Raw genomic sequence first — 13578 nt, 5'->3', positions numbered from 1 at the left:
AGCAGAGTTCCCAGCTCCCCAGACAGAAGGTGCCATTGTCCAGACCAATTACTCTGGAACGTCTTTCTCCTCACACTCTAAATTGCATATGCCCTTCACAATTTTTTCACATGAAACCTCTGTTGTATTTCCAGTAGTAGTAACATGGGGGAAGCGGCTGGGGCAAGGACCTTCTTGGAAGACAGCCTCCTCTCAGTTATGGTAGCTAATCATAAGCTGTAGGGTCAACACCTGTCTTTCCCAGAGGAGCGAGACATGCAACAGTTTGACAGCAGGGTAGCTCACACACAAAGCAAGATCCTGTACTTTCTGAAGTCCACTTTTCAGTTGGGATTCTTAATCATCCCAATTATAAAGAAAGAAGATGAAACATGTAGCTCTTTCTGTTTCCTAGAGAAAGTGTTTTCTGCTACTCTCCCTCAAGAGCTACACAAATGGCAAAGAACTAGGAGTCTCCCAGATATGGAAACTCACTTTTGAATGTGTTTTACTTGTGCCACAATAGTACTTAAAAGTATAAACAACAATGCACATAACCCAGCAGTACCGAAAAGAGGTTTCAACGGTTTAGACTTGAATTTTTTTATTATTGTTTTTAAGAAGGAAACAGTATTTCAATACTTGTATAACAGCTGGCAACAAAAATACAGAAAAATACTTGTATCAACCAATATTCTTGCCTCCTCTTGCTACACAGGACTAAAACCCACTTCGCTTCATCCATCAGTATAATGCCACCTTTGTCACCAAGCTGTGCAACAAGACTGATTACTGCCTTTGTTTTAATGCCTTGGCTATACTACAAAAATGATCTGTTGCTGACAACGGACACAGCTGAACCCAGCTGTAAGGTCAAACACAAGCCTTGTTTACAAAAGAACATCTTTTGGTGTGACCTGTGGTGTGAATTTTAACCAATGTAATTATGTCTTTTTCCTGTTTACCCTCATCCGATTCCTTATAGCACTATTCAGATAAGAAATTACTATTTAGTATTTCAACAAAAGACAATTAAAATAACTAAACAGCCCACATTCCCTGTCTGTTTGAACAGAGTTGACAATGTTAAATTACACCTGCTGTAGACATGCTAATACAAAGGCAGCGTAATTTTTCTCCTTTAGGATTTGTTTTTAAACAGTTTGGTAATCAGCACATCCCACCGATGCCTGCATACAGCTTAACTAAATAGCAATACACAAGCTTAAAAGATATAAACTAACCACTTACAGCAAACAGGTTCTCCTCACCTCAGAACTAACCTCGCTTCAAGTTCTAATCCTGCTTTCTATTTTAACACAGAAACCCACTCAGCAGAGAGGTCTTCCCTCTGCTAAGCTGAGCTCCACAGCTGGGAAACACATCTGTCCCCTCAGCCATAGCTAAGAGCTGAGGAAATGTTCAGACTGGTAGACAAGCTATCACCAAAAACCTTAATGAAGGGGGTGGGGGTGGAAACAACTTTTTAAGCCATATATTTTTGGTTTTCAGTGATAGCTTTTAAAATGGGTGCAGTCCAAAGGGTGAAAATGTAATGAGCTTTTCTGGCCTCTCCTTTTTGCTTTCTTTCAAACTTTAAATCAGGTATGTGCTAACTGAAGCTGAGGGCTTTGCAAAGAAAGCATAAAACTGAACAGTGGCTGGAAAGCACATCACTCAGATTCAGGAACCCAACCAGCAATGCTGAAGGTAAGACCCCGGATTACACACGCCGGAGGGGCAACACTCATAGGGCATGAGCTTCTGACCCATCTCCCCTCTGCAGGAGATGCAGCTAAAAGCCTCTGGTACAAACACCTCATGCGAGAGAGACTCGAGGGCACAAAGGTGATTTAACTTGTCCCTGCTCTCCTCTCCTTAGTTCCCAACAAAGATTCATACAGCATGCGGATGCACAGAATGCTTTGAGTTGGAAGGGGCTTTAAAGATCACCTAATTCCAAACCCCCTACCGTCAGGAGGGACACTTCCCACTAGACCAGATTGCTCAAACGTTCATTTAACCTGGCCTTAAATGCTCCCAGGGATGAGGCATCCAAATATCTCACTTCTGCTTTCGTCCTTTGTGCAAAGCTCTGACAACTTAACTGAAAACAGTAGTAGCAAAGATATGTGGGGAGGCAGAAAGGTGGAGGTAATTAAGCAGAAGTTGCACTCCTTTGCCCTTCATGATAGAAGTCATTTCATAGATGTGAAAGAATGTCCCAGGTTTAGCATCAAGATCTTGGTATTTGTTTAAAAAAAGTTACATTTTTCACCTGACATTTAGAAATGTTTAGAACTATGTGAAGTCACTACCCAAATATGAATATTCTTGCTCCTCCAGAAGGAAAAGAGCTCTTCTTTTAAAGATCAGATCTTGGTACCAATATTACACAGGGAGTAATGCCAAAACTGTTACCTTGGTGTAGTCACACTGGAATGTTCACACTGATAGGATCCCTGCAAGGACAAGGCTTAAGATGAAACTTGGAGTTAATTAGCTGTAGCATTAAGCTACTTATAATTCAGACATGTGAATCTCCGTTCGGTGGAGCAAGGAATATTAACATGGTTAAAACAGCCTGACCGAAAATAAGTTGTCTTGCAAATATTGCAAAACAGGTGACAGTTTCACAAAAGTTTAAAAATACTCCTCTTACTTCTAACAACTTGTGTTAGACTTAATTTTTTTTACCAAGACAAGCTTCTGTTCTGCCAGCAAGCAGACTTTGCAATGAGTAGCCCTCCAACAAGTACCTTCTACCAGCATTTACCACAGACTTCAACCTCTTGCCAGTGAGACTTTCAATAGGTGTTCACTTGTCTAAGCCTCCCCAGTGCCACACGGAGAGGTTTGTGTGGCTTTGTTTGTCTAAAATAAGAAGTTGCACTAGCTTCCAACTTAGGTTCTCCTACACAGCTGCATCATATTGATTAATTCTTCAGTGAGATGAACTCTTTTGATGCCATTGTTCCACAGTAACTCAGTAGGGCCTCCTGACCCAAATGTCTGTATTCTAAAACTATCACAAATATAGCTCTAATGGCCCAGGGCCAAAAACCAGTCTCCAGTGCTCATTCCCTCTTCTTCCTGGAGACCTCTCTCTCTCTTCATGGACTACAGAAGAAGCCTACAGAGATCAAACGTCCCTAAAATTAGTTTTTGCTAATAATTCCTCTCCTTTTTATCTCCCTGCTAGACCTTGCTTGGAAAAGCCCTCAGTGTTACAGTCAGTTTCATGAACAACTCTGTTATCACCTTATAGGTACCAAAGCACTGTGTAGTGTCAGTCCTTGCAACCCCCTCCAGTCCCATGGGATCTGCTCACCATAGACTCTTAATTCCCCCACTCACTCCCACCCCCCTACGCCCAGAGATTTCTGAAAACACTTTGGGATCCTCCTGGATTGAACACACCTTAAAAGGCAGTATCTGTGATACCTGAGCTTCTAGATATAAGCCATAGCAATGCTTTCCTGTATTTATGCAAGAGCTGCACAAATTCAGCTTCCAGAATATCAGAACCTGATTTAGAGGCTTCAAAAGATTTTACTTGAAAGCTATGCCAGATGTGTGGGCGATACCTAGTTTTCCATCCTCACTCTTGGCTGCAACACTTCAATACTATTATTAACTGAAGACAGCAAGTTCAAAACAAGGACCACAGACTCCAAATTTCAGCAAGAAAAAAGAAAAAAAATATAATATTGAAGCTATAGTTTCTCTACAACAGAGGTTGAGAGAAAAGCTTGAAGTCACCAATTACACCACTGTGGAATCAGTGGATCTATTTTGACATGGGAAACTAACCAGTTGAGCCAAAACATCAAGCTTCCCTCCCAAACCATTAAGAGAGAGAGATTACACTGAAACACACTCAGAAGTTCATTTCTAAAATATCAAGTAACCTCGAACAACAAAAGGCACAAAAGGACAGGTTTTGCAGGAAAAGAGGAGGAACACTTTTAAATGTTACCATCAAAAGACAAACAAAACTGGCTTCAAGTTTGCTTTGCCCAATCTTTGGCTTTCAGACTTAGGACGACACGAAGCCACTCACAGCAAGAATGACCAGATATGACTGCAGAACAAAGGTCCCAATTATTGAAGATTTTGTACACACACAAAAAAGGAAGTAGAATTCCACACGAAAACCAGAGCTTTGTTTATATTTGAATTCTTGTGATCACTGCCAAAAGGAAGCTGTGGGTTTATTTTTAAGGATCTCTTTTTAGAGAAAGCGTTATCTCCATATTGTCATTTTATGGTATTAGAGGAAAAAATGGTTTCCTTGTACTAAACTTAGAGTCATCACGTTTCCTGTAAGTAAGGAGCAGCTCAAGAGATGCCCCACTGACAGATGAGAAAGTCTTTCAAGGTTCTTTTTTCTTCACTAGACACCAAATCAACAGTTGCAGACAGGCTAATGATGTTTGTTAGTCCCGTAGATGTGAAGAGACCTGGATTGTTGTTATCCACAAAAAAACCCAAGCTTTTTGTAAAGCCTTGGATTTGGTTAAAAGCTGTTTTCAAAAGATGGTGCTGATTTTCGCATTATACTAAACTCATTTTTAGGTCACACCAGCATAGAGACTCATTTTCAAGCCTCCAACTGCTACGGGTATAAGAAAGAAACCAACTACTGCATGGTCATCCTCTCAGCAACCAGCAAATCCCTGACCTTCACCCTGTCCCCAACACATACACAGACATGACAGCCCAGAATCACAATCTTACATTCAAACACATGAACTAAGACTACGATACTGTAAGAAAATTTCAGAAACTCCTAGCTGCAACACAAACAAGTGTTTCTGTTGCACACAGTAATTCTCTGTAGAATTGCCTAAGCTAATAACCAACAGCTGAAGTTAAAAGCAAAAATACACATCTAGAAATTTAGATCTCATGAAAACTAAGGTAAAGTTCTCTATAGCTTTCCTCCAAAAGAGATATATCCATGGCTTAGGAGACTAAACAGACACCTGGAGAGAAGATATTGCATCCAGTGACTCTAAATTGGCAGCATTATAACAAGTAACATCCCAAACACCTTAAAATAAACTTAACTTGATCCTTTCATATGATTTTTTTCCTAGACTTGCCATTGGCACTGCTCTGTGGTCAAGGCTCTGGAAAAAATATCCTGTTCTTAATCTCTCCAAAGAAAACTGAGATTTGGTAATAAAAATCCCTGCAACTATGAACTTTGTAAAGACATTATAACTCACATAGTATCTAGAAACACATACAAAGCTGGTCAATCAGCTAGTGGGCAAGACAAAAACAATGTAGGGCTACTTTAACGATGAGACTTGTGGCTTTAAGCCTTCTTTTCAGGCTGAAGCCTATATTTTGTATTAAAAAGCTCTGCAAAGTCTGTTCCACAGTGAAGTTTGAAGCTGCACTTAAGTCTTTCTTTCTCTTGGTTGACCATGCCTGACAAGGGAAAGTTCAATGTCAATACATGAAATAAAGATAAAGCACAAGTGGATACAGTTTATTACCCATCACTTTAATAAATGAGCAGAATCTTCTGTACTGAAGAACAGGCAGCCCTACAGTTGATTACCTTTCACTAGCTTAAAAGTAGATGAAGCACAGCTTACAGGCAGGCACCTCTCTAGCAGTAATGATCAACTGTTGCTCACTGCATTTCCTCAGCACCACTTCTGAAAAACACTTGCACAAGCTCATTGTCTTGGTCTCCTATTTTGGAACTATATTTGCAGAACTGCCATCAAGTTAAGGAATTAATTTTTAAATTATATAGATGTAAGCTTGTTTGCAGTCAGAACTCAGAACTTTTTTCCTAGCAGAAATAAAAATCATATGACCAGAATCATAGATCAACTTCATCCTCTTCACACAGTTCAGACTTGCATTTCACAACATTGTCTCCAAAGACAACCATCACACTTACACAGAAAAAACAGCTAAAACACTGAGGCAGCTGGTCAGAACTAGGTAACTTTAGAGAAAAAAAATAATCTAAAAAGTTGATTTTCCACTGCTGCTTCAGGTAGGACTCTACACAAGTTGAGGAAAGATGGAGACTACTGCTGTAGATGCTACTGCATTACTCATTTGCACAGTATAAACTAAATTAAACTCTGATGTTATTTTCTGTTAGTTTAACAGTAGAAATAGATGTATTAAGAGGGCATTCTGCACTGATATGGAAGCAATAAGACCAATATGGCTGCACACCCTTCTCTCTTGAATATGCTATTCTTGCTATTTTTAGCACTTTTAAAACACAGTGTATGCTGACATAATTTACTCTTTTTTTCACAGCAGGCTAGGGTCATCTGGAACACCACACATTTCCACTGCAGACTTGAAGACAAAGGCTACTGAAACAGGGAAGGGAAAGTACAAAGGCACACAGAAGAAAACTCCTAAGTTCCATAGCTTTTAAATCAAGGATCTGTTTTTGGATATTCCTCGTATTTTAAATGGGAGTGTTCTTCTGTGTATAGATGCAAATCCACCCTGGCACCTAAACTCCACACAACTGATTTTCCCCCACTAAACAGACTGTCATTACAGCCACAGTTGTGCAACTTGGCCTGGGAAGCAGACAGTGGTGTGTGCACACATGGGACTGTGTGTCTGTACGTCTTTACCTATCTGCATGTAGAGTGTGGCCATGCACAGGTAGCTTATGTGAGGCAGCCATGCATTACCTATAGCTGTCTCTGTCAATGCCTCCTCCCCTATCTGCCCAATTGAACCAAGCACTAGAGCCAGAAATAATTGTCACATGAAGCTGTTGACACACTTCCTGCTCTTGTAAAGCCAAAAAGGGATGAAGTTCTGTGGGGTCTGCATGTCTTAACATGCCCAGCGATGTATGCTGTTTCCAAAATGATAAAATTCTGTAGTATGTCCTTGGTTAAGCTCTGCAATACTGAACTTCTGAGGCAGACATTGACACCCCATTTTAATTGTATGCCTTGGCACATGGAGGACGAATAACCCTTTTCCTCCAGTCAAACAATCCATATCATGAGTTGTGAACCAGACAACACTCACACAGCAATTTCACATGTTGAAAAATATTAAACTAAGCTTAGCTGTTGGAAATGTCAACAGCAGGAGCTCACCACCACACCCCAAACATAAGCTTCACTACAACAAGTTCCACTGCTCAGTAACTATACATAAAACTCCCTCTCATTCTCCTGCTACATTAAAGCTTTTCAGGTTTTGGAAGAGGCAAATGAGGAAAACCCTCCTCATATCCTCTTCACTGTCAGCTGCACATTCTTCGCCCTTCCTTCTGCATTTGACATTCAAGTAGTAAACTGCAGCAGATCCAAGCTGCCCTGCAGGTAATTGTGTGAGTTCCAGAACATCATGCCAACTTCATGCAAACAAAATTCTTTAAAGCCATGAAGATGTTCCTTCCTGCCCCCTCCCAGTTGCATATGCTTGTTTTTCAACACTTGGCAACAAAAGGAACTTACTAGATCACAAAGAATTAAATTTTTTGTTGTTGCTTTCCTTTTCAGCTTCCTTAATTAGGACTTGAGTATTTGGAAAGTAAAAGGAAAGAAATGCACTGTGGTACAGAGCTATCAATATTAACAAACAAGTCACATTTCCAGCTTTTAAAAATATTCTGTTTGAAGCTAAATCAGCATATCTAAAACTGACCTATTTGGAGTAAGTATGTCACAAAGTTTGATATTTAGGTCAGTATTTTTTTCAATAACTTCAGTCTGTTCTGAAAACAAGAGTTCTGTTCACCTCAGGACACTCACATACAGGAAAACCAATCCTAACACCTATTCACAAACCTCTTCCAAAAATTTGCTGGGGCAGAGAATGAGAGCTGTCTTGTCTGAGACAGATTTGACTGTTAGAAATAATCAGATTATGCAGGAGTGATGCTCATTTTTAATTAAATGGTCTCTGCAAACATAGATTCAAAACTTCTCTATCATACAAATATTTATTGCAGGAGTCATTTGTCTTTTTCTGGAAAACCACTAAAAAGTCAACATTGCCAGTATTCTGTGGGGAGAAAGACTGCAGAGCAAGCATTCCTTGCAAAGTCTCCTTTCAAGATTAAGCTTGTTATTTAAAAGTTAAAATAACATCATCATCTAGCTCTTACGAAGTATAAAGAAGACAGATGCTCTTCCGAAGTAAAAAGAAGACAGATGTGAAATCTTTTTTCATAGTTAAAATCTGAATTGAGTGATTTTAATGAAATTTTTTACCAAGGATGTCCTTGTGCATTAAAATTTATAATTGTCCTGGTTTGAGCCAGGATAAAGCTGTCACAACACTTGCAAAGTATCAGAAGCCTCAGTTTCCAGCAGCATATAACAGAAGACCACAAAGGACTGCAGAAAAACTACCACTGAACTTAGCACAAATGCAGGTTTTAAACCAAATGCCGAGAACTATAATCTGTATTTAAAATATAGTCTTAAATATTATTAATAATAATTCATAAAAGTACTCTAAACAGCACCACCATTAAAAAAGCATCTGTAAGCACCATGTGACCTAGCCCACAACAACCAACTAGAAGCTAGGGAGCCATGACATTTCTCTCCCTAAATTATCTTGCCTTTAGACATACAATGCTCTACATGGTATTTTCTTGGTTAGCAAGAGTATTTCAACATCTTTGAACTTGAATGGTGTCCAAACATCTGAGGCAGAGTACCTGATATAAATGCTAGTTGTTTCTTAAGCGAGAATGCTGGTGAGAAAGACAGAGCTGAAGCTGAAACTTTTTCTCATTTATTTGTACACGTGAATCAGGGATGGTGCAGCACCCAATCAAGCACTTTGACACAAGGAAATCTAAGTTACTTTTGCAGCATTACTACTTTCTCCATTTCTGCTCTTCAGAAGCAACGTTACTGCACAGACAACTGCCAATACAATCATGCTTGTCTGTCTTTTTCAGTCTAAGGATAGAAAACCCAAGCATTAAAAAAACCCCCACCAACTTGAAGTGTGGCAAGGTATTGTTTCAAAATCCATGAATCCAGAATGCTGAGTCTTAGTTTTGGGGGCTGGGCGGTGGAGTTGGGGAAAAGGCAGGATTATTTTTTTTTTTTCCTCAAAGGATGGTTCACCAACAAAACAAATAGCATAGTGGGTTTTTTTCAATTCTGACAGCCTGAAAAGATACTGCAAACTATGTATTTTCTTTCTACTCTTAAGCAAGAAAAATGGGAGGATCTCATGAGTGCATGGGGTATGTTCTCATGCTGGCTATCGTCCCAACGCTGTTAGTCATTTGGTGAACCAGAAAGAAAGAGAGAAGCACAGCATGGCACAGAACAAGCTTATGCTGCCAGTAATTCAGAGGGGCTTTCTGGCCATTTATCTCTACTTCTAAAGTTCATTGTTTTCCACTGTTTTCCTCTCTCATTTGATTTGCCTTTCATTTATCTGATGTCAGAGCCTCTGGAGATGAAAGGGCACTGCTATCCCAGAGAGTGACAAAGCAGCAAGAACTCAAAAACCTGACAGACCATGCCCCACTGTCTCATACAACATGCCTTGGGGATGTTTACCTTGAGGCTTAACAGACCTGAGCAGGGATGCTAGAACGGCATCTTTAAAGATAATTTTAACACTTATTAGGAAAAAAAAATAATCTAAAGGACACTCTAAACGATGTACGCGTTGGGAGGTGCCACAGTTACTGCTCAAGTAAAGTTTTACATAATAATCAAACCTCTAATAAAACCCAACAACCCCCACTGTACCACTGGCAATAGCTGGATAATTCCTGCAATCTAAAAATATAAAATAGACCTAGCGTGCTACAAATATGTCTTAAGTATTAATACATAAAACCAAGTTGCTTTAACATAATAAAGAGCATAAACACACAGCCCATCAAGTATAAAATTAATAGACGGTTTAGGCCCAACAAGAAAACCAGAGAGAGTGTGCCGACAGCACAGTAAAAGAACTTGTGTGGTAAAAATAAAAAAAGTCATTCAAGATGCATAAATTATTTTAGAAAGATTTTGTCAAAAAAGTGACAGGCATTAAGAGATAATACAGGTAATTACAAAAACAATCTTTTAACAACACAAAGTGGAGCAGAAGAGTCAAACAATATAATGCAGGACCTGAATTCCCATAACAAATTGTGGTGTAAGCACAGTATAAAATTCAGTTTATGAAGGCTTTAGTAATCTTTTTTACTGACATAAAACGATTACTTATTTTTTAAAAAATCAAATAATTATAAAACTTAAAAGAGAGTCAACATTTCCAAGCCAGAAAAATATTTCTTAATTCTAGCAATTTAATCTTCAGGCAGTGTGTAAGTAGCAAATTTTTAAAATCCAACACTATTTTAGATTTTATTAACACTGAAACAAAGCTTTTTAACTGGAATTTTGACAGTTGTATTTGTCATCCTCTTTGTTCCAATGATCTCACTCCATCTGTCCAGCTGGATCAAGGTGAGAAAAGGGATAAAGTCCAGCACAGCACTTTGTTTACACAACCATGGTAGAACAAAGTCTCAATACAAACACAGAAAAATTTGCCTCCCTTTTGTCTGCCGTTATTAAGGGCTCCTAAACTGAGGTTTTGTTATGTACCACTAACAGTAACAGTTTATGACAATGAACCCAGAAGAGGGACTATACAAGACAACTGGGGGAAACACTACTAACATCCTATTCAGGCAGGAATTAGCACTCTCCTCACCTTTGATGCTTGTCGAAGCCATCGCAAATATTCAGTGAAGTTATCAAAACAAATGTAGTAGGTCTGGCTTTGAGGTCCAGAGGAGCTAAATGCTAAACAGTGCTGGTGCTTTTTCACTTCTTCCACCTACAGTGAAGACAAAAAACTGTTAGCGAACTAGAACTCCCCAGGGCAAAGTTAAAAGTGTGCCCAAGAGAAGCACTTCAAGTAGAGTTGGTCTAACCCTCTCAAGCACTCAAGATGCATCTTGGCTGTCAAATATTCACGGAATCTACACAAGCAAGGAAAAAGACCAGAAGGACAAAGGAATCAAATGAGAAAACCATCAAGAATGCCAGTATTTTAAGAGAGACCATAAAAGGCTTCCCAATGAAACACGTTTAAGGCTGTCTTTATACAACCTAAAGAAGTACAATTTATACTCCTGGTTATTAAAAGCAAGCTTAACAAAATGCTTCTCTTACAGCCCAATTAAATTCTTTGGCATTTCTCAACTTGCTAAAAAACACCCAGAATACATCATTCTGCTACCATACACGTTAAGTCCCACACAACTTATGGTCTCAGTGTATCAGCACTGCATTCTGGAAAGCCTTTGCAAACCAGGAAGTGAGGAGTATTTATGGGGTTGAGGAAGGATATTTTTTGAGCGATAATATAAAAAACACTTAGTTCTGTGCCAAGCATCCTCCTCCCAAGCTTTGTCAGCAGAAGCTCTCAGTACTTTTTTCTCAGCTTAGTTCTCCTCTTCTTTTAAAATTGGTTGTCAACTTTCTGTTTAACGAAGTCAGCATATTTTACATTACACAAGGTATTTTTGTGCAAAAACAACTTAGAAATTACATATTAAGCAATTAAAGAAAAAAGAAAAAGCGTATACAATCTCTTCTCTTTTTAAATAATTAAAAAACCCAACACCTTATTTGTCTCAGAGAAGGTGAATGGACACTTGAATCCTGTCCTCTCCAGTGTGTTACAGACAGGAATAAAATTCACTGTCAGAGTTCAACCACTGCTGCTAAAGGGAAAATGTCTCTAACTTCAGTACCTCCAGGGAAGAGATGAAGAATCACATGAAGAATTACAAAAGGAGATAGGAAAAACAGCTCCTAGACTATTAATGAATCAACTTTAGTCTGCATATATAACTTTGTGAAGCTTGTTTCTCTCCCAATGACTCTTTAGAATCAAATTTATCAGTATGCAAGGTAAAAGAACATTATTTCAGCTATAAATTCATTCTCAACCTAATGATTCTCCTCCCATTATCTTGGCTAATCAAGCCAATAATAGTACTCTGAAACACTATTTAGGCCAAATTAGTAATGTTTTAATCTTATAACCTTCACTAAAATTTCACAGATTCACAGAGGTGGGAAGGGGACCTCTGGAGTCACGTGGTTCAAACCTCCCAGCTCAAGCAGGACCATCTACGTCTAGTAGCTCAGGACTATGTCAAGATGAATCTCAAATTATCTCCAAGGAAGAAGACTTCACAACCTCTCTGGGCAACCTGTGCCAGTGCTCAGTCACCCTCCCCACGAAAAAAATTATCCTTGTGTTCAAACTGGGCCTCTTGTGTTTCAAGATGTAACAAATAGGAAAAAAAGTCCAGTTTCAGCTCTTTAAAAGTAAATATGGTTGTTGTTGTTAGCTTATGTTAGACCACTTATAAAAAGCTGAATACTCAAAAAAAGTCCCATGTTGAAAGTAAACACATGCCCTTATTGGTTAGTTTTCAGATCTTAGAGTAATCTAACATGGGTAAAAGCTGGACAAAGAGGCCTGGTACAGATCATACACAACACAGCTGCATTGTAACCTTTGGTTGTATGCTATTGCATATTTGAAACATTTAACATTGTACATATGAAAAGGAAACTGAATGTGTTACCCTTGCTTTGCTTTCCTTACTCCAAATGTTGTTAAGTATGACTCTGACCATCATCAAAAGTAATTTACATACTTTGATAACCCCATTTACAGAAAGAAGCTTTTGAGAGGCTAGGAACCATCATAATTTAATGTAATCTTCTCTGGCTAAAAAGACAGAGATTAAGGCAATCAACTGTATAAAATAAAATCTCTTACTTTTCCACCGATTAAAGGGAGAACATGCATCTTTCCAGTCTGGCTTTCTTTTACTGATGAAACAATTAGGCATGTTCCACAAAGGATAGCTTGGCGTCTTGTCCATCTGTTGACTGGCAAATGTATTTTCCCTTTTCGAACATTGTACATTCCTGAGAGCTGAATCCGTTCGGAGCTGCCAGTGCTGTGGGGTTTTCCTGAAATAGAAACAAAAGCATCCACTTAATTATGGAAAATCTTTGCCTCTTTCACTCAAGTCAACCTGAGACTTCATGAGCAAGTTTCCAAGCTACAGACCACAGTGTGACAAATGAAACAACTTGCAAACCAAGCAAACAGGTAATTTGGTGTCAGCTTACTACAGGTTTCTTTCACAGGTAGAGGGATATGACCAGTTGGTATCATGGAGAGCAGACCATGGTCTTGCAACACACTTAGTGACCTGCAATAGTCACAGAAGTACCAAATAATGGTACCAGTCTTCTTTCTCTACAGGACCTGGACATTAAATGTTCATCCCAGTTGATTTCACATTGACTGCTTGGTAACTGCAAAAGGGGTGATGTACTGCATGCTGACCTGCACCTTTATGCTTCCATGTCTCTTCTAGGCACCCTTAAGATCATGGTTTGAACATCTTTAATAGTTTCTCCAACAACACAGCTGGTACTCTTTCCAGCCCACCCTGTTCAGTGCGAACTCAACAGTGGAGGTAGTACATTCAGTCACAATGTAAGCAGATGCAACCCAGATGAAATCCCTCAAAGGCCCTGCTTAAATGTGAGTAGAGCTTTGGAAAGA

The 13578-nt window shown here is 39.1% G+C and overlaps 1 protein-coding gene across 1 annotated transcript in view; it reads right to left on the bottom strand.

Moving 5' to 3' along the window:
• PHLPP1 (PH domain and leucine rich repeat protein phosphatase 1) overlaps window positions 1-13578 on the bottom strand; it is a 72581-nt gene that overhangs the window by 50783 nt on the left and 8220 nt on the right. Inside the window, exons 2-3 of the mRNA XM_010000956.1 lie at window positions 12778-12974; window positions 10687-10812 (exon numbers count right to left, since the gene is read on the bottom strand). Of these exons, the coding sequence (XP_009999258.1) occupies window positions 10687-10812; window positions 12778-12974 (323 nt within the window). The remainder of the gene's footprint in view (window positions 1-10686; window positions 10813-12777; window positions 12975-13578) is intronic.

Source organism: Chaetura pelagica, unplaced genomic scaffold (genome assembly GCF_000747805.2).
Source record: "Chaetura pelagica isolate M959 unplaced genomic scaffold, ChaPel_1.0 scaffold104, whole genome shotgun sequence".
NCBI lineage: Eukaryota > Metazoa > Chordata > Aves > Apodiformes > Apodidae > Chaetura > Chaetura pelagica.
The sequence above is the reverse complement of the archived record's forward strand: the minus strand, read 5'-3'. Positions and strand labels throughout refer to the sequence as shown.